The sequence below is a fragment of the Eubalaena glacialis genome, chromosome 3, assembly GCF_028564815.1.
Source record: "Eubalaena glacialis isolate mEubGla1 chromosome 3, mEubGla1.1.hap2.+ XY, whole genome shotgun sequence".
NCBI classification, from domain to species: domain Eukaryota; kingdom Metazoa; phylum Chordata; class Mammalia; order Artiodactyla; family Balaenidae; genus Eubalaena; species Eubalaena glacialis.
Genome location: NC_083718.1, coordinates 151,566,462 through 151,594,409, shown reverse-complemented (window position 1 = coordinate 151,594,409; position 27,948 = coordinate 151,566,462). Strand labels below are relative to the sequence as shown.

The 27,948-nt window shown below is 37.7% G+C and overlaps 1 protein-coding gene across 1 annotated transcript; it reads left to right on the top strand.

Annotated features, from left to right (window-relative positions):
• Positions 1–131: 131 nt before the first annotated feature.
• BTF3L4 (basic transcription factor 3 like 4) lies at positions 132–27,948 on the top strand. Its single transcript, XM_061186593.1, has 6 exons — positions 132–226; positions 3,460–3,526; positions 7,086–7,199; positions 24,650–24,851; positions 25,717–25,776; positions 26,336–27,948. Exons 2-6 carry the CDS (start codon positions 3,473–3,475, stop codon positions 26,380–26,382), a joined length of 477 nt encoding a protein of 158 aa, XP_061042576.1. The 5' UTR covers positions 132–226; positions 3,460–3,472; the 3' UTR covers positions 26,383–27,948.

Below are 27,948 nucleotides of genomic sequence, written 5' to 3'. Positions count from 1 at the left end.
AGCGGCACCTGCCGCTTTTCTATTGGGAGGCGCAGAGCAGCCTGGGCTTTGTAGTTCGTATATGGGCTCCCGGGATAGGCTGCTCTGGTGAGAGAGAGGCGGGGCCGGATGTGTCACGTGGGACCGACTCCCGCCGCCGCGGCCGCCTTCGTCTTTCTCTGTCTCGACTGAGGCAGCCATCTTGCTCTTGCCGCGTGCTGGTGTTGGAGGATCCTCCTTGCTTCAGGTGAGACCCCCGGCGGTCCCGCCACTCCACGGCCTTAGGCCGCTGCGCACGGTCTCCCCCCGCCCTTTTCTGCCGACACCCGCCAACTGCTGGGGCTGCCACTTCCGCTGTGGCGCGCCGAGTGGGGGCGGAGGCGGCTGGCTTGGCCTGTCGGTTACCGGCGGCGCAGCTGGGGGTCGGCACCTGAGGGAAGGTCCCCAGCACCACCGCTTTCTGTGGGCGAGCGGGCCTGCGCTGTTGCCGCCCAGATCCAGTCCCAGGAGGCAGGTGGTCCCCCGCCTCTGTCCTGTTATTCTTCATTATTCACAACAATAATGCTGTGAGCTTTATACAGCCTATCTGCTGTCATCTCGTTTGATCCTCCCACTAGACAGATAGGGAAACTGAGGCTAGCAGCCCCCGCCCGCGAGCGCTGGAGACCGAATTCCGTTGCAGCGCTCTTCACCTTGTAATGGCAATGTTTGTTTAAAGTCTGCCACCCTCTCTGAGACATTGCCTTGCCCATCTTTATAGCCCCATCATACTGCCTGATGCATAGTAGGCTGTCAGGAAGTTGATGATTGACCGACGGGCAGTGTTACACAGCTTGTGAATGGAGGTTTCAACTTCCGTTCCCACGTTCTTTCACTCTACCAGATCTGTCCCTTAGGGGATGGTAACAGTAGTTACCAGTTTTTGAGTATCTGCTGTGAGCCATACCCTGTGCTTGATACCTTAATCTTTAACTCTTAAAACAACTCTGTGAAGTATGTGGTGTTACACTTTTCTTTATACGGAAGGGATAGAAATTCAGAGAAGTAAAATACCGTTCTGAAGCCCTGAGTGGTGGAAACTTGATCCTTCTGATTCCAAAGCCTGTGCCTCTCTTATTAGATAGAGTAACCCACAAAATAAAAAGTCAGGATTAAAGATTGAAATTATTTTATCTCTTTGCGAACATGGTGTATGTGAAAGTGCCTACCATGATGCTTGTAACTTAGGCACTCAATAAATGTTGATTATAACCTCATTATTTGCATCTTTTCGTGAATCCTTGAGGAAAGGGCTAAAAGATCCTAGGATCCCCAAGGAAGAACTTACTAATCATATGGCCTTAGGAAGTTACTTCTTCTTTTTGGGCCTAGGAAGTGACTTCTCCCTTCTGGGCCCTCATTTCCAAATCTATTAAATTGGGAGGGAGGTGAACTTTTATTTATTTATAATTTATACCCTGCTGCTGCTTGCAAGTATTTGAGATGGCCACATGTACAAGACAAATAATGGGTACAATAAAATGAAGCTTGATTGAGGAATAGGGAGTTAAGCAGGTGATCTTTGAGGTCTATTCCAAATTCTGAGCTTGAAATCTCTTCTCTCATAGACTGAGTCCAATCTAATTTCCTACTTGAATTCCATGCACCCCAACCTGCTAGTAGACAAAGGACCACTCTTCTTCCTCCCCTACCAACCTTGAGCTTCCAACCTCCCTGAAATGCTTTTTCTCTGAGATACTCCTTGGGAACAAGTTTTCTGTTATACTGATTATCTGGAATGGACTCTGTTCTTTCTTGTCTACACATTGATATAAAGAGTTAATTTTGTTGCTTTGTTTCAAACAAGTCAGGACTTTATTTTGGCTTCCATCTCTTCTCTTGGGGATTGTTACTTCAAAATGCCGAAGAGTCCCAAAAGGTTTACCCTGTGTCTGGTTCTCATATTTTCACTTATCCCCTTTTTTTTGTAAAAAATTCCTTAGGCTCTTTGTTAGTTCACTACACCTTCGTGGCCACATTCCTTTGAAAGTAGTGAATATTGGTCCTTTTCTGTAGATATTGAGTGTAGAGATTGGGATTTACATCAGCAGATTTAAGTCTATGGCAGAGTTGAGATTGCCACACACCTAAGTCTCCTGATTTTGTACTCTAATCACACTCCTCCTATGAAAGAGTGTTTTAGCTGCTTGAGCACTGTGATACAGTGCTGAGTAAAGACTGAGAAATCATAAATTCTAAATGTTATTTAGGAACTGGACTTTGGCCTTAAAGCAGAGAGATATACAGTTTAGTGCCTAAGTACACTGTCAGAGTACAGAATGATTAGTACTTATATAGTCTTTGATTCTCTTTCATCTCTGAAATGAAGAAAACAGTAGCTCTTTCATCTGAATGATGATTATAAAGAGTTTAGAGAATCGGCCAGAAAGTTTTGACAACACCCTTATCCTTTATTCCCTCTCTCATATCTCAGTAATGATCTGTTGATCCAAGAACAAGTAAAACAAGACTTTTAACATTGGCTTTTATTTGTTTACATAGTGTGGAATGTTATGGCCCATTATAAACTGAAAATCTTTTTTCCTTAGTAGGAAAGGACTGACCAGAGTAGGATTCATGACTTTATAATGGTCTTAGAGTTTTCAGAATCAAGATTAGCCTTTAAAAGTTTATTTTTAAGAGTCTCCTCTTCCCCTCCTCCCCACAAAATTTAGCATCAGTGTAGCAGAGATAGGTTTTTGTCAAATTGTGCAAGGAGGCATTTTACCTTATATGCAAGAATATCTTGACAAGTATGACATATTATATTAGTGCAAGGTATTGAATGACCTCCGTGGAAAGTGCTGCAGAAGCATTGAATGTCTGAAAATCTGGTTCTCTTTTCCTATTATTAACATACCACCTGACCTTGAATAGAGGACATGACTACCTCACGTCTTGACAGCTACACAGCCTATTGTATTTTTTTCTTTGTCCAGATTTCTTTTCTTTTCTCTTTTTTCTTTCTTTCTTTTTTTTTTTTTTTTGTCTTCTATTTATGGTTTAAAGAAATACAGAATGTGATTTGAGAGAAAAATGTTTACTTAAAGGTTGTGCTAATTTGGTAACAGCTCTCTGCTGTAAAAATCTTTGGGGGAAAAACTGGCTTGCAGAGATTTCATAATTGGTTAGGTTTTATTGAATGCCAAAGTACTGAATCATGCTTTTAAGGAGGGATCTTCAAATAGGTAACTTTGAATCCCATTCTATTTTCTGTTTGTAAATTCAGCTCCCTCTTGGTATTATTTAATTTTGGATATTTTACTGTCTGGCTTATGAAGCTAGAACAAGTTATTAATATTTTTAAGAATATAGACAATATGATTGTGGTGTTGATGCATATTACAGGTTCTGTGAACCAGAAGGTACTGTTGTATAAACAGTTATTTTGTTTTGGTAAATAAAACAGTGACTTTAACAAATTTATTTTTCCCCCCCTAGATTTACCAACAGCATGAATCAAGAAAAGTTAGCCAAACTTCAGGCTCAGGTCCGGATAGGGGGCAAGGTGAGTGTGGCATAAGAAAAACTGATAGGAGAATGTATTATTACCAGATAGTGTCATTATTTTGGATTTGTGGTCATTGAAAATCTAAAATCTTTTAAACAATCAAGATTAAACCACATTCCAATTTGAAAATAATTTGTCTATATCTAAAATAGGTTATTAGAAGATCTCTCTCTCTGATGGTGCAATTGAAATAGCCACCTTTGAGTCTTCTTAACATCTGGTGGTTATATGATACGAACAAGTTAACCAACCTTGTTAAGCTTCCATTTTCGCATCTGCAGAACAAAAGTGATCCTATATAAGATGCTTCTAAAGATAGAGTAATATTTCTAAAACACCTAAAACGGTGTCTGGCACAGACTAAACACTTAATAAATGACAGCTATTATTATGTTAGACCCACCCTCAGGGCATCCCAGATATTAAGGTTGTCTTGACTGGATGCCCCTACTGCTTCAGTTAGGTTTACAATGGGAGATGCTCAAGTTGATGGTACATTTGTTCATTGCTAGGTTTTCCTCCCAAATTCCTACCTGTTTGTCTATGTTGGTTAATATGAACATAAGCATTCTTTTTCCATGTACTTTGAAGCCTAAGGAAGATCTAGTTCTGAACACTGAAAATCTTTGATTCCCTTCAGCTCCAGCCTCAGGCTCAAGGAGAATATTCTACCTTTATCTCTGCCCAATACAATCTTTGTAAAAGGAAAAGCATGAATAGTATTTCCCTCAGACCTAGGGAGGGGGTAGGTAGGACACTATGTAGCAGCCCCACTGTGTCATTTACTTTGATGATAACCACAGTTTCTGGGGATGGGGACAGGAGAGGGGAAAGGGGAGAAACAACTAGTACTTTCTCCTCCTTTCATAGTGATACAGTTATATGACTCTGGAGTCATATTAACACATTCCTATAACCAAAGTACTAGTCACATTGTAGCAGCAAGTGTAATGTACCAATGCAAAAACTAGGAATATTCAAGAACCATAGAATATACCTGAAGAGCTTGATGCAGCACATCACTATTGTATATTTTAAACCAGATAGTTGGCACATTCATTCAGCTGGTTTATTGAGAATGTACTCTGGGCCAAGCACACAGTACATAAATAAGTCAAGGTTTCCTGCTCTTGACACAGTTCAGCTTGGAAGAGAGACATACTCACAATTCCACTACAGAATAGTAAATGTTAAAATGAAGTACAAGGTGCTCCTGCCTAGGAGAGATAAGGACGTCATCACTGAGCTGAGATTTGAAGAATAAACAAGAACAGGTGCAAGGATAAGTGGGTAGGGTGAAGGGGGTATTGTCATTCTCACACATGCAAAGGCCCATAGGATGCTGAGATAGCATGGTGCTTAATGGAACGGCTTGCTTTAGTTTGTTATAGCTAGAGTTTAGAGTAAATAATGGGTAAAGAATGGTAGCAAATGAAACAACCAGGTACTTTAGGGTTAGATCATAGTTTTGTATGCCATACTAGGGAGATTAGGATTTTATCCTATAGGCAAGAGCAACAGTAAACTACTGTAGAATTTTAAGAAGGAAATAACAGTCATTTTAAAAAGTAGCTGCCAGCATTGTGGAAAATGAAATAAAACAAGTTTGGCATAGAGGAGAACAATCGAGAAGCTACTGCTGTAGTATGTGGGACACAAATTCAGGGACTGGATATGACACAATTTAATGACCAATAGAATATGGAGGATGAAGGGGTGAGAGGATTCTGGGATGACCTCCAAATTTCTGGTTTTAGAGCTACAAAACTTAGGAAATATAAGAAGAGTAGTTTGGTGGACTGATAAGCTTTTAGGCATGTTGACTTTGAGGTGCGTGAGGATCATTTGAGTTGTATGCAGCAAGCAATTGAGCTCTCCCTGAGTCAGGAACACATCATAAATAAATGGCCATCTATGTAAAGAGTTACTCTTAGTTCATCCTTTAACTGGATTTCATTACAACCTCTGCTGCTACCCACAGGACTCTCTTCTACTCCCACCAGAGTTGCTGAGACTGAGGCTCCTGCCTACCCTCTATAAGCCTGATTGCCTGAGTAATACTGCAGGAGCTACCCAGAGATTGAAACCTCCTTTCCTTTTTCTTTACTCCTGCCAGGTCTCAGAAAGATTTAGCCCTCAAGGTATAGACTGCTCTTGGCAGTGTTTCAGCCCTGCTTTAGGTTACATTTTTTTAAATTGGCTCAGGAATTTAATTCATTGTTTTAAATAGTTTTTCAATGGAAAAAATGTATTTAGAGTTTCAAAGTATCCATTTAGAAATGAACTTTTCCTATCTCAGTAAATAGTATAATTTTCAACCTATTTGCTCAGGTCAAAATTCTAAACATCATTGTAGATTCCTTTTTTCCCTCATATCCCATATCCAGTCCATCAGCAAGTCCTGTTGGTTCTTCTGAAAGTCTGAGCTCTCACCATCTCCACTGCCACAACCCTCATTTCTCATCAGGACTGCTACAGTAGCTTCCTGATTGATCTCATTATAGTTCATTTTCCACAGCAACCTCAGTCATCTTTTAAAATCATAAATCAGATCCGGTCATTTTCATGCTTAAAACCTTCCAATGGCTTCTTATTGCAATTGGAATAAAGTCCAACTCCTGCCCATGGGATTCTAGGCCACATGATCTGGCCCTTACCGATCTTTCTGATTTCATTTTCCTCCTCCTTTCCCATTGTTTACTCTGCTCTAGCCATACTGGCCTGCTTTCTCTATAAATAAAAGGTTCACTGTTGTTTCATTCTGCTTGGATCACTCTTCCCCTAGGTCTTCCCGTAGGTCTCAGCTCATACGTCACCTCTTCAGAGGGGCCTTCCCTGAACATTGTAATAAAGTAATGCTTTACCCCCATCTGATATTCTTGTCACTATGTTATTTTTTTTCTTAATACCCTTGTCCTGTTTGAAATGATCTAATTTGTTTATATATTTATTGACTTTTCCTTCACACTGTAATGTGTGCTCCTTGAAGTAAGAACTTGATCTTTTTCATTCCTGGGTTCTAGGACTCTAGAACACTCACATAATAGGCATTTGACTCTTAATTATGTCATAATCTCCAAAGTTGCAGAATATCTTTAGACTTTATTGTCAGGGGGTGGTAGGCACTGTTAAAAAAAGCATTCCTTATAATGTTTGAAAGTTGATATAAAGCACACTAAATTATCTTGAAATTATAAATTATTTTTTATTGGAAACAATTTTTTTATTAGAAACATATTTTCTTGAAATACAATGTTAAAATGATAAACGCTGGATATTGGAAAGAATAAGAAAAATTGGCTAGAAACTGACCTTCAAAAATCTGGGTTAGGCTGACAGTCACAACTCTGAGCAGTCTTATTAATCATCTAATCATTCATTAGATTTCATTATGTCATTATTGTGTGTGGCACCACCTCACTATTAAGTCTAAGTTGGCAGTTTCTTGAGTGAATATTATGTTAGAATATTAGTTAGAATATTATGTAGAGGAAGACAAGTGATTGCAGTTGTCAAACGCGTGGCATGCTAACACTTCTGTTTGGTTATCTTTCAGGGTACAGCTCGCAGAAAGAAGAAGGTGGTACATAGAACAGCTACAGCTGATGACAAAAAACTTCAGAGTTCTCTAAAAAAACTGGCTGTGAATAATATAGCTGGTATTGAAGAGGTATGATCACTTTGTAAATTGTTATGTGGACAAGTCGCACATTCACAAATAATTATCCACACTTTCAAATGTAAAATATCAGCTTAGATGAATCTGGTATTATCTTTTTGAAGGACTATAGCTATTGAATTTGCTTATTGTATAAATTGGATGATTGTCAAAAAAAATGATTTTAGTAGACAGCTAAGGGATTCATTATACTTTTCAGACTCAAAGTATTTGCATATATGTCAGAATTATGGAACCGCTCTTGAATTTTAATGTAAAATAAGATTTTTTTCTAATGATACAGAAATAAAGAAACCCAAAGATTTCTTCCAGTAGGGTGGACTTTTTTCCCATACACAGTCTCTCAAAGCATTACCTCAGCCAAGCTCTAGCAATAGCTTTACATGAATTGGATTTCTTATTAGACCTCTTTCAAAAATTATTCATTAAATTTTTAAATTATTTTATTATATTTTGATGATACTACTTTTCTCAAATCTGAAGCCAAAGATTGATGTTATTTCAAAAGATACTCAAGAAAAATTATAATAACATCAACTGTTTGTGATTTGTTACCATCTAGACCTACTTCTACCTAATGATTCCATTTCTGATAGTAACCAATGTTAAAATTTTCACTGCCATCAGTTAGGTTTCATTATGTCATTACTTTGTGTGGCACCACCTCACAATTTTTAGTAGATTATTAATGGACACGTGCTGTGAAACATAGATCAGAAACAATGTGGTGATGGGGATTACTATTAAAGAAATAGCAGAGTACCCAAAAAAAAAGGCAGTGAAATGGCAAAGTGCTACGTATTCCTTCAACCATGCATATATGAATGAATGAACACATCGTTTAAATCTGCTTTGTACTTTCAAAGTCAATATACTGATAAAATAGTAGGAAATGTAAGCCACATGTATCTTTTTTCCATTCAGCTTGATGTGGCTGTGCATTCTTACTCTGATAAATATTAGAACTTCATTTGCAAGTCTTGAAATTAAGCATTTAAAATGCTTTTTTTTTTTTCTGAGCTATTGAAAGCTTTTATATATTTTCATTGACCTAAAATAATTTTCAGAGAGATCATTCTCTATCTGAGGTATATTTGAGAAAAAGCAAATCTAAGCCTCTCTTTAAAAATCACAGCTTGACAGCTGCATAGCACAGGGAGATCAGCTAGGTGCTTTGTGACCACCTAGAGGGGTGGGATAGGGAGGGTGGGAGGGAGGGAGACGCAAGAGGGAGGGGATATGGGGATATATGTATAGTATAGCTGATTCACTTTGTTATACAGCAGAAACTAACACAACACTGTAAAGCAATTATACTCCAATAAAGATGTTTAAAAAAAAATTACAGCTTGATTAAAAAAAAGAATAAGTTATAATAATGGACATGAATTCTGATAATGTTAAACCTAACCTACTTATAAGTGTTCAGGCAATCTTATATCTTTGCCTACCTTTCTACTCTGTGACTCCATGCCCACCCCTCCTCACCTCAACACTGTTGACATTTTGAACCAGATAATTCTTTACTGTGGGAACTATCCTGTGCATTGTAGGATGTTTGGCAACATCCCTGGACTCTACCCACTAGATCCCCAGTTACAACAACCAAAAACGTCTCCAGACGTTATTGCATGTTCTCTGGGGGGGCAAATCACGCTTGGTTGAAAACACTTCTTTAGAGAGAGGAAAAGATTATATTTACACCTCCTTGAAGTATAGATTTTAACTGCATAATATTTCCAGGGGCATGCTTGTCTAAATGTTTGGTTTTGTTCAAATTTGGAAGACTTTATGGTTCTTATAATTAATAAAACTTTTAGTGTTTTATACTGAAATAAAGAACCAGTCGGTTATCAGTCTTTGCTCTCTTCAGAATATAATCAAACTAGTTATAATGGTGTGCTGAGGTCATGGTTTATTTGTAGTCAAAATTATCATAATAAGTTTTTAATGGTAGTGAACATCTGCTGTATGCCAAGCATTTTGCTAGGCAGTGATTCATAAGATATTATTCATAGTCTCTGTCGTTTAGAGCTTAAAATCTAGTAGGGAAACTAATTAGACAGCTAGACAGATAAACAAATATGTATTATCCATTTCAGCTTCACAGTGTCTCATGGTTGGTTGTTACTGGTTACAGATAAGAAAGCTGAGACTTAGAGAGCCAGGTATCTGCCCAAGATCACATAGCTAATAAGTGCTGAATTCCAGATTTGAACTAAGTATGTCAAAACCAGAGTTCATTTTATTCATTGATTTATCCTGCTTTGGTCTTTTTAGTTATACTTTCTTATACCCACTATTGGCCTTTTCCTCTCCTCCTGCCCCTCCTTCCTCTCTATTCTTCCAAACTCCCCCCAAAGAAAGGGACAGTACCTGCCTTATATCCTGTATTATTGAGCACCTGCCATGTACAATTCATTACTTAACATTATAGATAAAAGAAATCCCCATCAGTATTTCCAAGGACATTGCTTTTTCTCCTTTTTCAGGTATTAATGTAGGTGTTATTTCCTCCCAGAAGCCTTCCTGGTAGCACACATACACATTTATGCAAAGAAGGGTTAGACGCCTTTCCTATGTGCCTCCATAATGCCCTGTATTTAATTTTATTATAGCATGTGTTAAACTATATTATTAATTCTTTTTTGTTGGTATTGCCAGTGCAGTTCTGTTTGGGGACACATATCTCCAAAACGTCACACAGAAAATTAATGGTACATAATAGGCATGTACATGCTCTTGTTGCACTCCCACCCCCGTGTGTGTGTGTGTGTGTGTGATGTCTTCCAACCCTCACAGACTAGTTGTACAGAGAAAATATGCATAAAGAAAATTAACACTGTAAGGTAACAGCTGTAACATTCTGAATGTTTGAAACTAAAATGGGAAGGTTTGCTTTCTTCCTTTCCCTCTTTCTAAAATTGATTTTTTGAGAACCAAGATATTTGTACTTTATATAACACTTTGCAGATCTAAAATAATTTTGTTTAGGCATATCTAGTGTACTGTATAATCTGGCTTGCCTCAAACATTATGTTTTGTGTTACTATAATTAAAGCAGAATTTTTTTCATTTTTTTTTTTTTTTAAGAAAATTATGACACACGCTTGGTTTAAAAACAGCTTCTTGGAGGAAAAAAGAAACTACTACATTAAATGTATACATGAAAATGTGCAGTTTTCAGAAACATTAAGATATGAAAAAATATATATGTCTTAGAATAGAAGAAACAATTATTTTACAATTTCGTTATTTTTAACTTGGGATGTTTTCAGCTTTTTTCAAAGTGCTGAACTCTGGAAGATACTATCTTTTTGGTTTTTGGCAGTTTAAGGAAAGCAGATAAAAACATTTGAAAAGAGAAGATACCATTACCATTGTTGTAAAGCAAAAATAATATTACTATGTTTTCTGTACTTTGACCTTCAAAACATCAAACCAATAGAAAGTACTTGGTTTGGTGGGTTGGAACAGAGAGATCAGAGTTGGGTTTCAAAAACTTATTGAATGCACTTTTGCCAAGTAAAATTTTAATCTTACTTTCTAGGCTGCCAGTATCAGTAATTTTTTTCCCCTCCTAAAGCTTAATTTATGTCCTCTTCAAATACTTAAAAACTAAAGGACTGTTTGAATTAAGAGAGGCTTCTCTGGTCTTTTATGTATTCCTTATTTTGTTAATTTGGGGTAATAAATTCAATCATATGTAGATTTCTTTTACCTGTTACCAAAGACAGAGAAATCCAAAGCTGTCAAAAAGGGGCAGGGGAGTGTCAGAGACTGTTTCATACAAAAAAGCCAAGTAAATACCAGGTTTTAGGAAGAAATTCCTATGTGAACTCTGAGAGTATAATCCAGAACTAAATTTCTGAAAATGTTTTATGTTCTATGACATTTGAAGATATTTGGATGTGCTTCTTACTTGGTAATCTAGTTGACTATAGTGACCGTGTTGTCACCTTTCTTCTCCTGATGATAACATGCATCTATCAAAAGTAGGATCTGTTTCATTTCTCAGAGATAATTGATTTCATCAGATGTATTTAGTAAGAAATGTCACCAAAAATCTGCTTCTCTGGTTCAGATGGTCTAGTTGTTTCACAGAGTTTTACTATTATATTCAGAGGACAGCTTCTATCTTAACTAAGGTATGATTCTGTCTCCATGAAACCTTCCCTATCTTTCCAGGCATAATTCATCAACACTTTATCTGTACTTCCACTGCCCTTAGCTTAAATTGCTCTGCTATAATGTGTTTATTATTACAGCCTCATATTATAGGATATGATTATTTATTAACCAAGTAGTCTGTTTGCAGTAGATTGTAAGAGTCTTGACAGTAGGAACTGTGTTTATTCTTCATTTATAGTCTGTAGCATGCTGACTCCCATGATGCGTTTGTTTGGGGCCTGTTAAGTTTAAGCGATACTGATTATTCTAGGTGGAATTGTTTTGCAAGAAGTTAGCCATAGAGAGCTGGCACTCAGGAGAAAGCTTAGGGCTGGGAATTGAAATTTTGTAATTGTACACATAAGTTTTACTGTTTATATTTTCCTCTTCTTGGCTCTTATTTTTCTTGAACCAGTTATACAGAAGGAGAACCTAAAGTTATTTGTTGACCCTTACTGCAGTTCCTTCTTCCTCCAGCTAGAGCCTCAGGTGTCAATGGATGTACAGCTCTGAGTACAGGAGAGTAAAAGAGAAACACTGTGTACCATTCAACTTACTATTACACAGCAGTCTTACATTCTTTAAATATCCTGCTTTTTTGGTTGTTTTTTTTTTTTTCCTGTTTTTTGTGTGTGTGGTAAAATAAACATAACATAAAATTTGCCCTTTTTTTCCCTATGTGCAGAGCTTTTTTTTTATTTTTGGCTGCGTTGGGTCTTCGTTGCTGCACGTGGGCTTTCTCTAGTTGCAGCGAGCAGGGGCTCTTCTTCATTGTGGTGTGCGGGCTTCTCAGTACGGTGGCTTCTCTTGTTGCACAGCACGGGCTCCAGGCACATGGGCTTCAGTAGTTATGGCTCGCAGGATCTAGAGCACAGGCTTAGTAGTTGTGGCACACAGGCTTAGTTGCTCTGCAGCTTGTGGGATCTTCCCAGACCAGGAATCGGACCCATGTCCCCTGCATTGGCAGGCGGATTCTTAAACACTGCACCACCAGGGAAGTCCCAGATCTTTTTTTTTTTTTTAACGATTTTTAAAAATTGAAGTATATTTGGGACTTCCCTGGCGGTCCAGTGGTTAGGACTCTGTGCTTCCACTGCAGGGGCACAGTTTCAATCCCTGGTCGGGGAACTAAGATCCCACAAGCCACGTGGCATGGCCAAAAAAAAAAAAATACAAGGAGTGTTCTGCCTCTGTTTTCCTCTAAGAGTTTTATAGTATTTGGTCTTACATTTAGGTCTTTAATCCATTTTGAGTTTATTTTTATATATGGTGTTAGAGAATGTTTTTATTTCATTCTTTTACATGTAGCTGTCCAGTTTTCCGTGCACCAGGTATTGAAGAGACTGTCTTTTCTCCGTTGTATCTTGCCTCCTTTGTCATAGATTAATTGACCATAAATGCGTGTCTTTATTTCTGGGCTTTCTGTTCTGTTCCATTGATCTATGTGTCTGTTTTCATGCCAGTATCCTACTGTTTTATTGCTGTAGCTTTGTAATATAGTCTGAAATCAAGGCGCATGATTCCTCCAGCTCCATTCTTCTTTCTCAAGATCGTTTTGGCTTTTCAGGATCTTTTGTGTTTCCACACGAATTTTAAAATTTTTTGTTCCAGTTCCATGAAAAATGCTATTGGTAATTTGATAGAGATTGCATTGAATCTGTAGATTGCCTTGGGTGGTATGGTCATTTTAACAATTATGATTCTTCCAATCCAAGAACATGGTATGTCTTTCTATCTGTTTTGTCATCTTCAATTTCTTTCATCAGCGTCTTAATAATTTTCGGAGTACAGGCCTTTTGCCTCCCTAGGGAGGTCTCTATTCCTAGGTATTTTATTCTTTTTGATACAAAGGTAAGTGGGATTGTTTCCTTAATTTCTCTTTCTGCTATTTTGTTGTTAGTGTATAGAAATACAGCAGATTTCTGTGCATTAATTTTGTATTCTGCAACTTTACCAAATTCATTGATGAGCTCTAGTAATTTTTTGGTGGCATGTTTAGGATTTTCTGTGTATAGTATCATGTCATCTGAAAACAGTGACAGTTTTACTACTTCTTTTCCAATTTGGATTCTTTTTATTTCTTTTTCTTCTCTGATTGCTGTGGCTAGGACTTCCAAAACTATGCTGAATAAAAATGGTGATAGTGAGCATCCCTGTCTTGTTCCTGATCTTAGAGGAAATGCTTTCAGCTTTTCTCCATTGAGTATGATGTTAGCTGTGGGTTTGTCATATGTGGCCTTTATTATGTTGTGGTAAGTCCCCTCTATGCCCACATTCTGGAGAGTTTTCATCATAAATGGATGTTGAATTTTATCAGAAGCTTTTTTGACATCTATTGAGATGATCATATGCTTTTTACTCTTCAATTTGTTAATGTGGTGTATCACACTGATTGATTTGTGGATACTGAAAAATCCTTTCATCCCTGCGATAAATCCTACTTGATCATGGTGTATGAGCCTTTTAATGTATTGTTGGATTCAGGTGCTAGTATTTTGTTGACGATTTTTGCATCTGGGTTCATCATAGCAATATTGGCCTGTAATTTCCTTTTTTTGTGGTGTCTTTGTCTGGTTTTGGTGTCAGGGTGATGGTGGCCTCATAGAATGAGTTCAGAAGTTTTCCTTCCTATGCAGTTTTTTGGAATAGTTTCAGAAGGATATGTTTTAACTCTTCTCTAAATGTTTGATAGAATTCACCTGTGAAGCCATCTGGTCCTGGACTTCTGTTTACTGGGAGTTCTTAAATTACTGATTCAATTTCAGTACTGGTAATTGGTCTCTTCATATTGTCTATTTCTTCCTGGTTCAGTCTTGGGAGATTGTACCTTTCTAAGAATTTGTCCATTTCTTCTAGGTTGTCCATTTTATTGGCATATAGTTGCTTGTTGCCTCTTATGGCCCTTTGTATCTCTGTGGTATTGGTTGTAACTTCTCCTTTTTCATTTCTGATTTTATTGATGTGAGCCCTCTTCCTTTTTTTCTTGCTGAGTCTGGCTAAAGGTTTGTCAATTTTGTTTACCTTTTCAAAGAACCAGCTTTTAGTTTTATTGATGTTTTTTATTGTTTTCTTAGTCTCTATTTCATTTATTTCTGCTTAGATCTTGATGATTTCTTTCCTTCTGCTGCCTTTGGGTTTTGTTTGTTCTTCTTTCTCTAGTTGCTTTAGGTGTAATGTTAGGTCATTTATTTGAGGTTTTTCTTGTTTCCTGAGGTAAGCTTGTATCTCTATGAACTTCCCTCTTAGCTTGTATCTCTATGAACTTCCCTCTTAGAACTGCTTTTGCTGCATCCCATAGGTTTTGGATTGTCATGTTTTCGTTTTCACATGTATCAAGGTATTTTTTGATTTCCTCTTTGATTTCTTCAGGGATCCATTGATTGTTTAGTAGCATATTGTTTAGCCGCCATGTGTTTGTGTTTTTTGCAGTTTTTTTCCTTGTAGTTGATTTCTAACCTCATACTGTTGTGGTTGGAAAAGATGCTTGATATGATTTCAGTTTTCTTAAATTTACCGAGGCTTGCTTTGTAGCCCAGCATGTGATCTGTCCTGGAGAATGTTCCATGTACACTTGAAAAGAATGTGTATTCTGCTGCTTTCAGATAGAATGCTCTATAAATATCAATTAAGTCCATCTGCTCTAATGTGTCACTTAAGGCCTGTGTTTCCTTATTGACTTTATGTCTGGATGATCTGTCCATTGATGTAAGTGGGTTGTTAAAGTCCCCTACTATTATTGTGTTACTGTCGGTTTCTCTTTTATGTCTGTTAACATTTGCCTTGTATATTGAGGTGCTCTTATGTTGGGTACAGATATATTTACAATTGTTATATCTTCTTGGATTGATCCTTTGATTGTTATGTAGTGTCCTTGTTGTCTCTTGTAACAGTCTTTATTTTAGAGTCTATTTTTTCTGACATAAGTATTGCTACTTCAGCTTTCTTTTGATTTTCATTGGTGTGGAGTACCTCACTTTCAGTCTGTATGGGTCTCTTGATCTGAAGGGAGTCTCTTGTAGGCAGCGTATATATGGGTCCTATTTTTGTATTCATTCAGCCAGTCTGTGTCTTTTGGTTGGAGCATTCAGTCCATTTACATTTAAGGTAATTATCAATATGCATGTTCCTATTGCCATTTTGTTAATTGTTTTGGATTTGTTTTTGCAGGTCTTTTCTTCCCCTTCTTTTGTTCTCTTCTCTTGTGATTTGATGGCTATCTTTAGTGTTATGCTTGGATTCCTTTTTCTTTTTTGTGTGTATATCTTTTATAGATTTTTGTTTTATGGTTACCATGAGCTTTTTGTATAACAGTCTGTGTATGCATGCTTGTTTTAAGTTGCTCATCTCTTAATTTCAAATGCATTTTAGATGCCCTGCATTTGTATTCTCCTACCCTCATGATTGCTGTTTTTGGTATTATATTTTATATCTAATTTTTTGTGTATCCTTTAACTGCTTATTGTATATACAGATGATTTTACTACTTTTGTCTTTTGAACTCCCTACTGGCTTTGTGTGTGGATGATATCGTGCTTTATTGTATGTTTGCCTTTACCAGCAAGCTTTTCCATTTTGTAATTTTCTTGTTTCTAGTTGTGACCTTTTCTTCTCTGCCTAGAGAAGTTCCTTCAACATTTGTTTTAAAGCTGGTTTGGTGGGGCTGAATTCTTTTAGCTTTTGCTTGTCTGTAAAGCTTTTGATTTCTCCATCACATCTGAACCTCAAGAGCCTTGCTGAGTAGAGTATTCTTGGTTGTAGGTTTTTCTCTTTCATTGTTTTGAGTATATCATCTCTCCCTTCTGGCATGCAGAGTTTCTTCCGAAAATTCAGCTGATAGCCTTATGGGAGTTCCCTCGTATGTTATTTGATGCTATTCTCTTGTTGCTTTTTACATATATATATATATATATATATTTATTTATTTATTTATTTATTTTTGGCTGTGTTGGGTCTTTGTTGCTGCCTGCGGGCTTTCTCTAGTCACAGTGAGCGGGGGCTACTCTTCATTGTGGTGCGGGCTTCTCAGTGTGGTGGCTTCTCTTGTTGTGGAGCACAGGCTCTAGGCGCGCAGGCTTCAGTAGTTGTGGCTCATGGGCTCTAGAGTGCAGCCTCAGTAGTTGTGGCACACGGGCTTAGTTGCTCTGTGGCATGTAGGATCTTCCCAGAACAGGACTTGAACCCGTGTCCCCTGCATTGGCAGGCGGATTCTTAACCACTGCGCCACCAGGGAAGTTCCCTCTTGTTGCTTTTAATACTCTCTCTTCATCTTTAATTTTTGTCATTTTGATTACAATATGTCTTAGTCTGTTCCTCTCTGGTTAATCCTGTATGGGACTGTCTGTACTTCCTGGACTCAGGTGACTTTCCTTTCCCAGGTTAGGGAAGGTTTCAGCTATTATCTCTTCAGATATTTTGTCAGGACCTTTCTTTCTCTCTTCTCCTTCTGGGACCCCTATAATCTTATTATTAGTGTACTTAATGTTGTCCCAGAGATCTCTTAAACTGTCTTCATTTCTCCTCATTCTTTTTTCTGTTCAATGGCAGTGATTTCCACTAGTCTGTCTTCCAACTCACTGATCCATTCTTCTGCCTCATTTAGTCTGCTATTGATTTCTTCTAGTGTGTTTTCATTTCAGTTATTGTATTCTTCGATTCTGTTTGGTGGTTCTTTATATTTTCTAATTCTTTATTAAAAACTTCTCATTTCTTGCTTTGTGCATCCCTTCTCCTCCTGAGTTCTTTGATCATTTTTACAACCATTACTCTGAACTCTTTTTTTGGGTAGATTGCTTATCTCCACGTCACTTAGTTCTTCTGGGATTTTACATCGCTTAGTTCTTCTGGAATTTTACATCAGTTCTTCATTGTCTGAAACATATTCCTCTGATGTCTCATTTTATCTAAATTGCTATTTGTGTTTTTATGTATGTAGTAGGTTAATTATGTTTCTCGACTTTGGAGAAGTGGCCCTCTGTAGGAGACGTCATGTGCGTCCCAGCAGTGCACTCTCCTCTCATCACCCAAGGGCCAGAGGCCAGCTGGTCCCAGGGTAGTATCTGGCCTGTGTTTGCAGACTTGGTCTGCAGGCTACAGAATTGTAGTGTTCTTGCTTCTGATGTCTGCCCACAGGTGGGCGAGGCTGGTCAAGAGGCTTATGCAGGCTTCCTGGCAGGAGGGGCCAATGCCTGCCCACTTGTGCGTGGAGTGGGGTCTTGGCCCTCTGGTGGGCAGGGACATGTCTAGAGGTGGCTGTGGGCTTAGGAAGTCTTTAGGCAGCGTGTCTGCTGGTGGATGGGGCTGTGTTCATGCCTAGTTAGTTGTTTGGCCTGAGGCCTCCCAGCCCTGGAGCCTACAGGCTGTTGGGTGGGGCCAGGTCTTGGTGCCAAGATGTCAGCCTCCAGGAGAGCTCATGCAGATGAATGCTCCCTGATATGCCCACTACCAGTGTCTGTGTCCCCAGGGTGAGCCATAGCTGCTCCCCAACCCCTACCCCGCCTACCCAGGAGACTATCTCAGACCAGCAGGTTGGTCTGACCCAGGCGCCTATCAGATTACTGCTTTTGCCCTTAGTCGTGATGCACATGAGATTTTGTGTGCACCTTTTAAGAGTGAAGTCTCTGTTCCCCCCAGTCCTGTGGAGCTCCTGCAATAAAGCCCCGCTGGCCTTCAAAGCCAAATAGTCTAGGGGCTCTTCTTCCTGGTACCGGACCCCTGGGCTGGGGGGCCCAATGTGGGGCTCAGAACTCTCACTCCTGTAGGAGAACCTCTATAATATAATTACTCTCCAGTCGCCCACCCAGGGGGTATGGGATTTGATTATATCTCAAGTGTGCCCCTCCTACATGTCTCGTTGTGGTTCCTTCTTTATGTCTTTAGTTACAGAAGATCTTTTCTGGTGGGTTCCAGTCTTTTTTATCAATGGTTGTTCTGTAGTTAGTTGTGATGTTGCTTGTGAGAGGAGATGAGCTTAGGGGTCTTTCTACTCCGCCATCTTGGCCTCTCTCAGTTCTCGATTTCCCCTTCTTTCTTTTTTTTTCCCTAGAATTCTCTTTTTTTTAATATTTATTTATTTGTCTTTTATTTTTGGCTGCATCGGGTCTTTGTTGCGGCATGTGGGATCTTCATTGCGGCACGCAGGATCTTTCGTTGTGGCACATGGGTTCTTCATTGTGGCTCACGGGCTTCTCTCTAGTTGTAGTGTGTGGGTTTTCTCTCTCTAATTGTGGTGTGTGGACTCTATAGTTGTGGCGCATGGGCTCCAGAGCGCGTGGGCTCTGTAGTTTGTGGTACACAGGCTCCATAGTTGTGGCATGCGGGCTTAGTTGCCCACGGCATGTGGAATCTTAGTTCCCCAACCAGGGATCGAACCCATGTCCCCTGCGTTGGAAGGCAGATTCTTTACCGCTGGACCACCAGGGAAGTCCCTCCCCTTCTTTCTTTTAGAGATGATTTCACCTGTTATTCTGCTTCCTCTCCATCATCATTTCACTGATACTCTGCAGCATTTGCCAAGACTTTCCTTAAAATTCTATGCTTTGCTTCTTGTCCTTTCTCCTACTTCATTGTATCCTTATTTCCTCTGCTGTCTCCTTTTGTTTTCCATCCCACTAAAACTATTATTTTCTCAAAATTTTGTCACTAGCATTCTTTATTTGCTCCATTAATAGTTCTCAAAATTGGTCTTGGGACCACTTTTTTTCAGAACCATATAGGTTGCTTTTAAAAGTTCAGACTCATTGATCCACCAGAGAGCACCAGAATTAGATTCCCGTTTTAACCAATTTTAAGTGTACAATTGAGTGGCATTAATTACACTCACAATGTTATGCAACCACCACCATTATCTATTTCCAAACTTTTCATCATCCCAAATAGAAACTCTGTACCCATTAAGCAATAACTCCCCATTCCCCTTTCCCCCAGCCTCTGATAATCTCTAACCTACTTTCTGTCTCTGTGGATTTGCCTGTTGTAGATATTTCATGTAAGTGGAATCACGTAATAGTTGTCCTTTCATGTCTGGCTTACTTCACTTAGCATGTTTTCAAGGTTCATCCATGTTTAGCATGTATCAGAACTTCACTCCTTTTATAGCTGACTAATATTCCATTCTATGGGTAATACCACATTTTATCCATTTGTTTATTGATGAACATCTTTTGTTTTTAAAATAGCTTCCACCACCCCCCACTATAAAAATACATTGTCATCATAGAAAGTTAAGGGTATGCAGAAAATATGAAAAAGATACTCGCATTCAGTCATTACTACCCAGAATTAACTACTATTAGTCTTATATTTCTTTCCTATCTTTATATGCATATATATTTAATATATCTGAGACTACAGTTAGATGTACAATTTGGGATCCTTCCTTTTCCAAATAGTATTATATTATAAAAATTGTTTCATGTCATTAAAAAACTCTTCTTAATCGTCAGTCTAAATGTCTACATGTATTCCAATATATGAACATACCATAGTTTAACATTTCTTTATTTATTATGCATTATAATGCTTTGATAGTAAAGACTCACATGTTGGACTTTTATATACATAAATATTTATCTTCATCTCCGAGTTCCTTAAGACAGATTCTTGGAAATACAGTTGCTGACTGAAAGATCATGAACATTTTTAGAACTCTTCATCCATATTGCCAAATTGATTTTCAGAAAGGATATGCCATTTTATGCTATCTACAGCATAGCTACAGAGAATCCATCTCATCAGACTCCTGCCACCAGAGCATAAGAGAAAATGATCCCAGCGTATCATATAGTCTAATGATGTCTGTTAGCTTTCACTCATATCAGTAATAATAGGTTATGCTTCATACTAGCCTGTAGATATAAGCAGGTGCTGAGTTTAAAAGGATTGAATGTGAAAGATACTGACTTATGGGAGTGTGTGCAAAGGCCATAATCCTCAAAATCTGACATCCCTTAGCCTTACACAATCCAGACACTTACGTGTCTTATTCTTAAAATGTCTGGTATTTCACCCCATTAAAATATAGCAGGAAGGCAATAAAAGATTAATTTCCTAATAAACATTTAAGTGCCACTACATACAGGAAGGAGTAGCAATAAAAACTTGATTTTAAGACAACTGTCAATTATGAACTGCAGCTAACTGGCCTAGTGGGGACTTGGAAACAAACAAACAAACAAAAATCACATAGCATAAGAATTTAAACCCCCTCTCTGAACTGAGAGGGCAGTTAGTTACCGGCAAGAGCTGTGGAGTCAATCATAACTTTGTAAGCCTCCTTATAGCCATGAAAACTTATTGCTGTGTAGGAATAAAGCGAGCATCAGATTTACCAGCTAGAAGGCTACTATAGTTAATATATGTGCCCTACTCAAAGGCCAGCAAGGGCAGGGGTTGTTAAGGTTTTGATAGTAGCATAATTGGGCCACCTAGCAGTTGCCCGGAATGACTTAAAATAGCTCTCAATTCTATAGAGCAGTTGGGCTGATTCTGAAAGGGCAGAGCAATAGGAAAAGTCAGGCCAAAAATACGGCCCAGGAGGTTCTGGGTGTCTTCATTGGGGGCACTACTGGTGCTATTTCTAAACCTTAATATGACCCCTCATCTAGCATTTGGGGAAGTGAGATCTGACAGCATCCATCATTTTAGAATAAGTTTTATAGGAGGTGTCCATTCAGCAAATTTGAGTGACTATTAGGTGCTGACAATTGGGATACTGTATCTCGTAAGGCAATGGTCTCTGATCTCAAGGAGTTCACCTTCTAGTAAGGTCAAAGATTACAAACACAATTATACTACAAGATAATTCTATATAATATCAGTTTCCATGAAGTGCAGAAGGTGAATAAACCACCTTAAGTTTTCACAGAGAAAGAAGCATCTGACCCAAGTCTTGGATAAATGGGAACTTACAATGTGGAGAAGCAGGAAAGGGTTCTTCTAAACAGTGAAAACAGCATATGTAAATGCACTATGCATGAGAGGACAAAGTATTTTCTGGTAACTACAAGACATGTCAGTATTAATTAGAGCAAAAAATAAGAGCAAGGGCATCTGGAGTTTTGGACTGGGGTCAAAAAAATGCCTCTTCGGGACTTCCCTGATGGCGCAGTGGTTAAGAATCTGACTGCCAATGCAGGGGATACGGGTTCGAGCCCTGGGCCAGGAAGATCCCACATGCCGTGGAGCAACTAAGCCCGTGTGCCACAACTACTGAGCCTGAGTCTAGAGCCCTTGAGCCACAACTACTGAAGCCCATGTGCCTAGAGCCCGTGCTCTGCAACGAAGAGTAGCCCCTGCTCGCCGCAACCAGAGAAAGCTCGCGTGGCAATGAAGACCCAACGCAGCCAAAAATAAAAAATTAAAATATTTTTAAATGCCTCTTCCTCCATAACTCAAGTAGCATTACCTCAGCTACCTGTTAAGTGGAAAAAACACAGACATAAATGGGATGCTTGATCGATTGAAAAAGGGGCCTGAGTGCTGTTGCAGTAGCTAGTTTAATATAATAGTCTTTGTTTATTTGTCTGCTCCTTGTTATTATACTGTATATAGATTGTATGATTTACGTAGACCAAACAGCAGTAAAATCACTGGGGGAAGTGAAGTCTTCATATGAAATGCATACAGTTTGCTTTGTGAATTTAACAAATTCCTTATGCCTCCTTTTGCCTCTAAAAGAGTTGGGAAGTATCTAACTTATCTTGCTCAGCCCAACAATTAATCCTTTGATAGTTCTAATAGCCTGTATCAAGGAGCCTTATATAACCATGTCATTTGCTCAGTAGAGGGGAAGGAATGTGAGATAGAAATAAAATATTCTGGCCTTTTTAACTTCTAGTATTTCATTCTCTCTATTCTAAAATTAAACTCTCCACCCGTTTCTGGACCTTTCTGTTCATGAAGCTACATCTTTTATACAACCCCATTTAAAACAACCATTAATAAATTTATTTGTATTTCACAGTCTGGGATGGCATTCATATTGCTTTTCACACTAAACTCAAACAAATTTTAAACTACAAAGACCTACATCAGGCTGTAAAATATGACTTAACATTTAGCCTTTGGAAAAGAAGGTTGAACCAGAAGGAAAATTCATGAATTTATTTATTGTTTTTTGCCCCATGTTAGCCTCTTATTTTGCTGCCAGTAAGATATATATTATCCATATATCAGCTGTTATTTAGCTTACATTCTGAGATAAATATTTCTCTGACAAGCTTTTATGGTATCACAGAATTGAATTTTTATAGACAAATAAGTGTTTTAAGAATGAGAATGACATCATAGGAAGGAAACTAAACAAAGTTGGGAAATCCAGGTTCAAGTTCTGGGTTTGCACATAACCAGCTATTTGTCCTTGGGTATGTTGCTTAACCAAGAGCTCTTGTCTTTAGTATTTATTTCTTTAACAAGAGATTTGAACTAGAAGACCTCTAAATTCAACAAATATATGGCCTGACTTTTTTGGAACAATATTGATTTCAAATCTCTTGTGACTTCAATGTTTGTAAATTAAAAATATCTCATATTACAATGTTTGAGGCTCTTTTCACACCTGGAAGTATTGTAGAAATCCTTTTTAAATTAAGTGATTTGGGCTTGGTTTGGAAAATATAGTCCTACCATATCTTTATTCTTTTCCCATATTAAAATTATGTGATTCTAGGATAGATCCAGAGCAGCATCCCATTTCATATCTACTATGCCACTGCTTTCTCAAGCCATTCCTCTCCTATATTTTCAGCCATTTTTCCATTAACTTTTCTACTTAAACAGTAATTATCTTCAGAAGTACATAGTTTATCTTTTTCTAAAGTTAATGTAAATTATTTTTAACTCGTGATGATTTTTGTTCAGGACAGCTAGATTGAATGCTTACTCTGTGTAATATTTGTGGGGTTTAGTTACAATTTTCTAGGGGATTTGCCTTTATTTTCTCTGTGTTCCAGGTCTTGCCTGAAATTTAGAAGCCCCTTTCTTCCCCTTCCTTTCTGGTGCTGTCTATCAGTGGTGGTGATCACCTCTGAGGAAGAAAAAGCCCACTTGCCCTGACCATGGAGAACACTCAGCATCTCTGCTTGATTGTGACAAGGGCAGTTTTTGGATGGATCATGAAATGCTTCTAAAGTAGCCAAGAGTTAACTTTCGTAACCTTTTTATATAATAAGCATGTTACCACCAAGGTAACTTACCCAGTGAAATCAACTACATAGTGGAATCACATTATTTACACATTTAACTTTTATGCAAATACAACTCTACTAAAACACAGAAAGAGTGAGAGAGAAAAATAACATTTTACATAGTGCACGCACATTCAACCTTCCTTTTCAGTGAGTCCCAGGCAATGAATGAAATTAAATCTGAAACAGTCAGTTCATATTGGTGAAAGCTATAGAGAGAATGTGAGGATGGTTTTAAAGGTCTAGTAATTGATAAATGTTCAGATGGCCAGGCAACTGGGTGGGAGAACTTCCTTGTCATTTACAAGGGTTTTTGAAGGTTATTGAGAAGCTACACTTAAAAATCAGAGAAACTGACAAAATCCTCTACAAAGAAAGACATGAAGAGAACAAGTTGAAACTTTTGTAAATTTACTAAGTATTCAAAGGAGTGAAACACCTGATTGATTAAACTTCTGAGTGTTCTTTATGGGTTTTCAGTGGTTATTTTTACCATACACTATTACCCCCTTACAACCTGTCCCATAAGTAAGATGCTGACTATTGTATGGATACAATAGTATCTATTGATTTAGTTTGCCAGTATAAATTGAGTAAGATAATGGGTAATTTCATTATGAAGCCAATTCGTGGCTGATAACTCCATATTTTTAAAATGTGGGCATGAACTTCTTCCTCGCAGTAGAAATCTTTGAATTTAAAATCTAGATGCTAGGGAATTCCCTGGTCCAGTGGTTAGGACTCAGCGCTTTCACTGCCATGTGCCTAGGTTTGATCCCTGGTCGGGGACCTAAGATCCCACAAGCCGTGTGGCGTGGCCAGTAATAATAATAATAATAATAATAATAATAAATTTAGATTCTATAATAAAATGACTTTCTTGACCATCCTAGTAGTTTATGCCATGTACATTATTTTACTTTGTCACTAGGGTCTTTTTCCACCCAAATCCACGGCTTACATAATTACTACATTGGGATTGCATAACTAACTACCAAGTAAAAAACAGTAATTGGATAAAATGTTTTTTTAAACATTTTTAAAGTTGTACCAAATATGTGAAATACATTTTTTTCTGTGATGACACAGGTGAACATGATTAAAGATGATGGGACAGTTATTCATTTCAACAATCCCAAAGTCCAAGCTTCCCTTTCTGCTAACACCTTTGCGATTACTGGCCATGCAGAAGCCAAACCAATCACAGAAATGCTTCCTGGAATATTAAGTCAGCTTGGTGCTGACAGCTTAACAAGTCTTAGGAAGTTAGCTGAACAGTTCCCTCGGCAAGGTAGGTATTTCAATTTAGTACCTCTTTCCCTCCTCACCTTACTTAAAGAACCTAATGATTTAAGAGGTGTCCATTTTATGCTAGAAGGATTTGCCTGTACATAAATTTTACTTTTTATAATATTACTTGTATGCTTCATAAATTTTTGAGTTTGTTCTTTTAATAATTATGCAGTGTAGCATGTAGAATATTCAGATACATTTTGGTAGTAATATAGAGTGTTGGGAGGTAATTACCTAAAAGGAAAGTGCCAGGATCTGCAGGCCACATTTTATAAACAGTTGATTTGGTATTCACTTCTGACTAATGACAACAAGAAGATAGTGTTATCACAGAACTATATTTTCATTTAATATAGTTGATTGTACTATATATGCAGCAACCATAAGTTCTGAGTGTCCAAGATAGTTCTGATTTCAAATGTGTCTTGTCATCCCTAAAAAATCAGAGCCTATTAGTTCAGTGCTAATACTACAAAGCTAGATAGTTTTACACCAAAAGAGATGGAAAAAATCTTGAATGTTGATTTTTTATTTGGAGAGTATGGAATTTGGAGCATTAATTAACTATAATGTCTTTATTTAAACTCACCTAAATTATTCCACGTTGCATGTAAGTTTTACCTTCACTACCCATTGAAATTGCCAACCGTATTTAGTGTATATCTAATGAAGTTAAACTTTTATTAATTTTAGTATCAAGAAAAAAAATATGGCATTTAGATTAGGCAATATTTAGCTTTTTCTGAACAACTATGTAAGATTTGTTTCTAGAACTATGTAGACAGGAAAAAAGGATAAACATTACAAGTGTTTGGTGAAGGTCTTTGTTCTCAATGGCTAATTTTAAAATAAACTTTTTGTAGTGTTGGATAGCAAAACACCAAAACCAGAAGACATTGATGAGGAGGATGATGATGTTCCAGGTAGGTGACCTTTCTTTAGTTTTAAGATTTTTAGCGTCCTGTTTATCTCATTTAATCCATTGCATGATCATTTTTCAGTTTTTTGTTAATGGTGACCTTGTGAATGTAAATGGATTCACAACGATGTGCATACGATCTAATGAAACAGGATAAAAGCCCTCCCGTTCAGAACTTAGAAATTGTCACATAAAGCTCTGCTGCATTTATTAAATTGGAATCTGCCTTTATTAAATTGGAATCATTGTGATTATAAATTTGCATAGTTATTGTTACAACATTTCTGTAGGAATTATGATTGACATATGAAAATGCTATTCACCTTAGTAGTTTGCATAGGCAAAAGAAGACTAACATTTCCTTAGGGTTTCTGTTTTAAGCAGATAAATGAAGCATTATTAGTGAAATGCCACCAATGCATTTCTGCCTCTTATATGTTTTCATATGTTTTCAGGCTAATTCTAGTAGCAACAATTTTGTTTTTGTTAGGCTAGAAGTTAGGAATTGCATTTACCTCTTCGTCTTTTTTTGTATCTTTAACTTATTTACTTTTTTTTTTCAGATCTCGTAGAAAATTTTGATGAGGCATCAAAGAATGAAGCTAACTAAAATTTTTTCTGGTTTTTGGAAGCTGGCATGGACTAGATTTAACAAATCAGCTATGTGGTTCCAAAGTTTTACAGACATGGAGAACATCAGCTGTTACTAGTTCAGTAATATAAATATTTTGTATATTAATAATGCTGTTTGTTCAGCATTTTTCAATCATTTGATTTTGCATTTTGCACTTCCTCCCAGGATCTATTCTTTTGGTCAAAATACGAAGTGTTGGTGCAGTTTGAGGGTGTTTTGGGTTTTGATTCTTGGTTTTTTTGTTTTGTTTTTTGTTGGGGTATTTTTAGTGTGTGTATGTGTATGTATGCGTGTGGGTATGTGTGTATACAGTGGAGAGCAAATTGGAAAACAGTTTTATTTATCCTCCTCCTTACCCCAGTAGAAATAAAACAAATCTTTACATTTGTTACTTTTTATTTTTTCTAATGATGCACAGAATTAATGAAAAGTGAGTATCTTGGATTTCAAATCTGAGGAGATTTTACCCTTGGAGGTTTGGTTTTAATTTGCTTCGTTAACATATTTCTCATACATTTTTCTGGGTTTAAAATGTCTTGAGATATTTTGTCACCAGCTTCATGCTGGCATAATGGGTAGCATATCTTTGGTGCAGTTGCCTTAGATTCACTTACCTAGTTAGACCCAGAGGAATTTCTTCTACTAGATTTTGTCCTAAATGCCTTGTTTTCTCCCCTTTTGGTCTCTAAATGGCCTGGTTAGCCTTTAGTAATGCTCTTCCTCATCTTCCATCTAGCCTGAGAAGAATGTTCTCCATATAGAGTTAAGCGAGTGCCTAATCCCTCTTTTTGTAAGATTGTTCCCACGTCTTGAGGAACAACAGCTCCATCTTCAACTTCTTATTCCTTTGATTTTACAGTTTGGTAGATTTCAAACTGGAATAGCTAGCATGTGCTTGCTAAATAATTTTATGCCAGCCTTATCCTGTATCCTAGCTGTTCTTAATAGCAGGTGCAAAAATGCCTCTTTTTCAGCAAGGTTGAAATTGGGAATGTCCTTTTGAATCAGAAAAAATGGGCCATAGACTCATTCCCCAGCACAAATGGGCATTCTATGAAATGGTACTGGCCCCAGGAGGATTTCTTCAACCACTCCTCTACTCTTGGCCTTGAACCTACCTCTGGATTGGATCTTACTATTGTAGCTGCTCATAGCATCCTCCTGCATGCTTAGAGTAATGCTTTGGGGGAACACTGGTAAAACACAGTATTTATTTTTTCACCTCCTTTCAGAAGACTTGGAGGTAAGTTGCATTCATTCATTGACGCTTCCCTCTTGCCGTCCGATGATAAAAGCTTGCACTTTGTTATATCAGCATTTGTTATAGCCAATATTTAAGGATAAGATTTAGAAAGTCTATCATGGCCCATCATCAAACTATGGCTTAACCTTGCAGCATATCAACTTTTGTTTCAAGCTAGATATCTTTATTTGATATCTCTAGTGCAAGACCAACATATCAAGAGATCTATAGACACGAAGGCAAAGGTCTTGTGTTTTTTTCCATCCAGACACCTCAATTTATTTTATACATTTGTTGAT

Coding starts and splice junctions, on each gene's coding strand:
- BTF3L4 (XM_061186593.1), top strand. CDS start 3,473: ATGAATCAAGAAAAGTTAGCCAAACTTCAGGCTCAGGTCCGGATAGGG. Junction 3,527..7,085: donor AGGTCCGGATAGGGGGCAAG/GTGAGTGTGGCA, acceptor GTTATCTTTCAG/GGTACAGCTCGCAGAAAGAA. Junction 25,777..26,335: donor GGAGGATGATGATGTTCCAG/GTAGGTGACCTT, acceptor TTTTTTTTTCAG/ATCTCGTAGAAAATTTTGAT.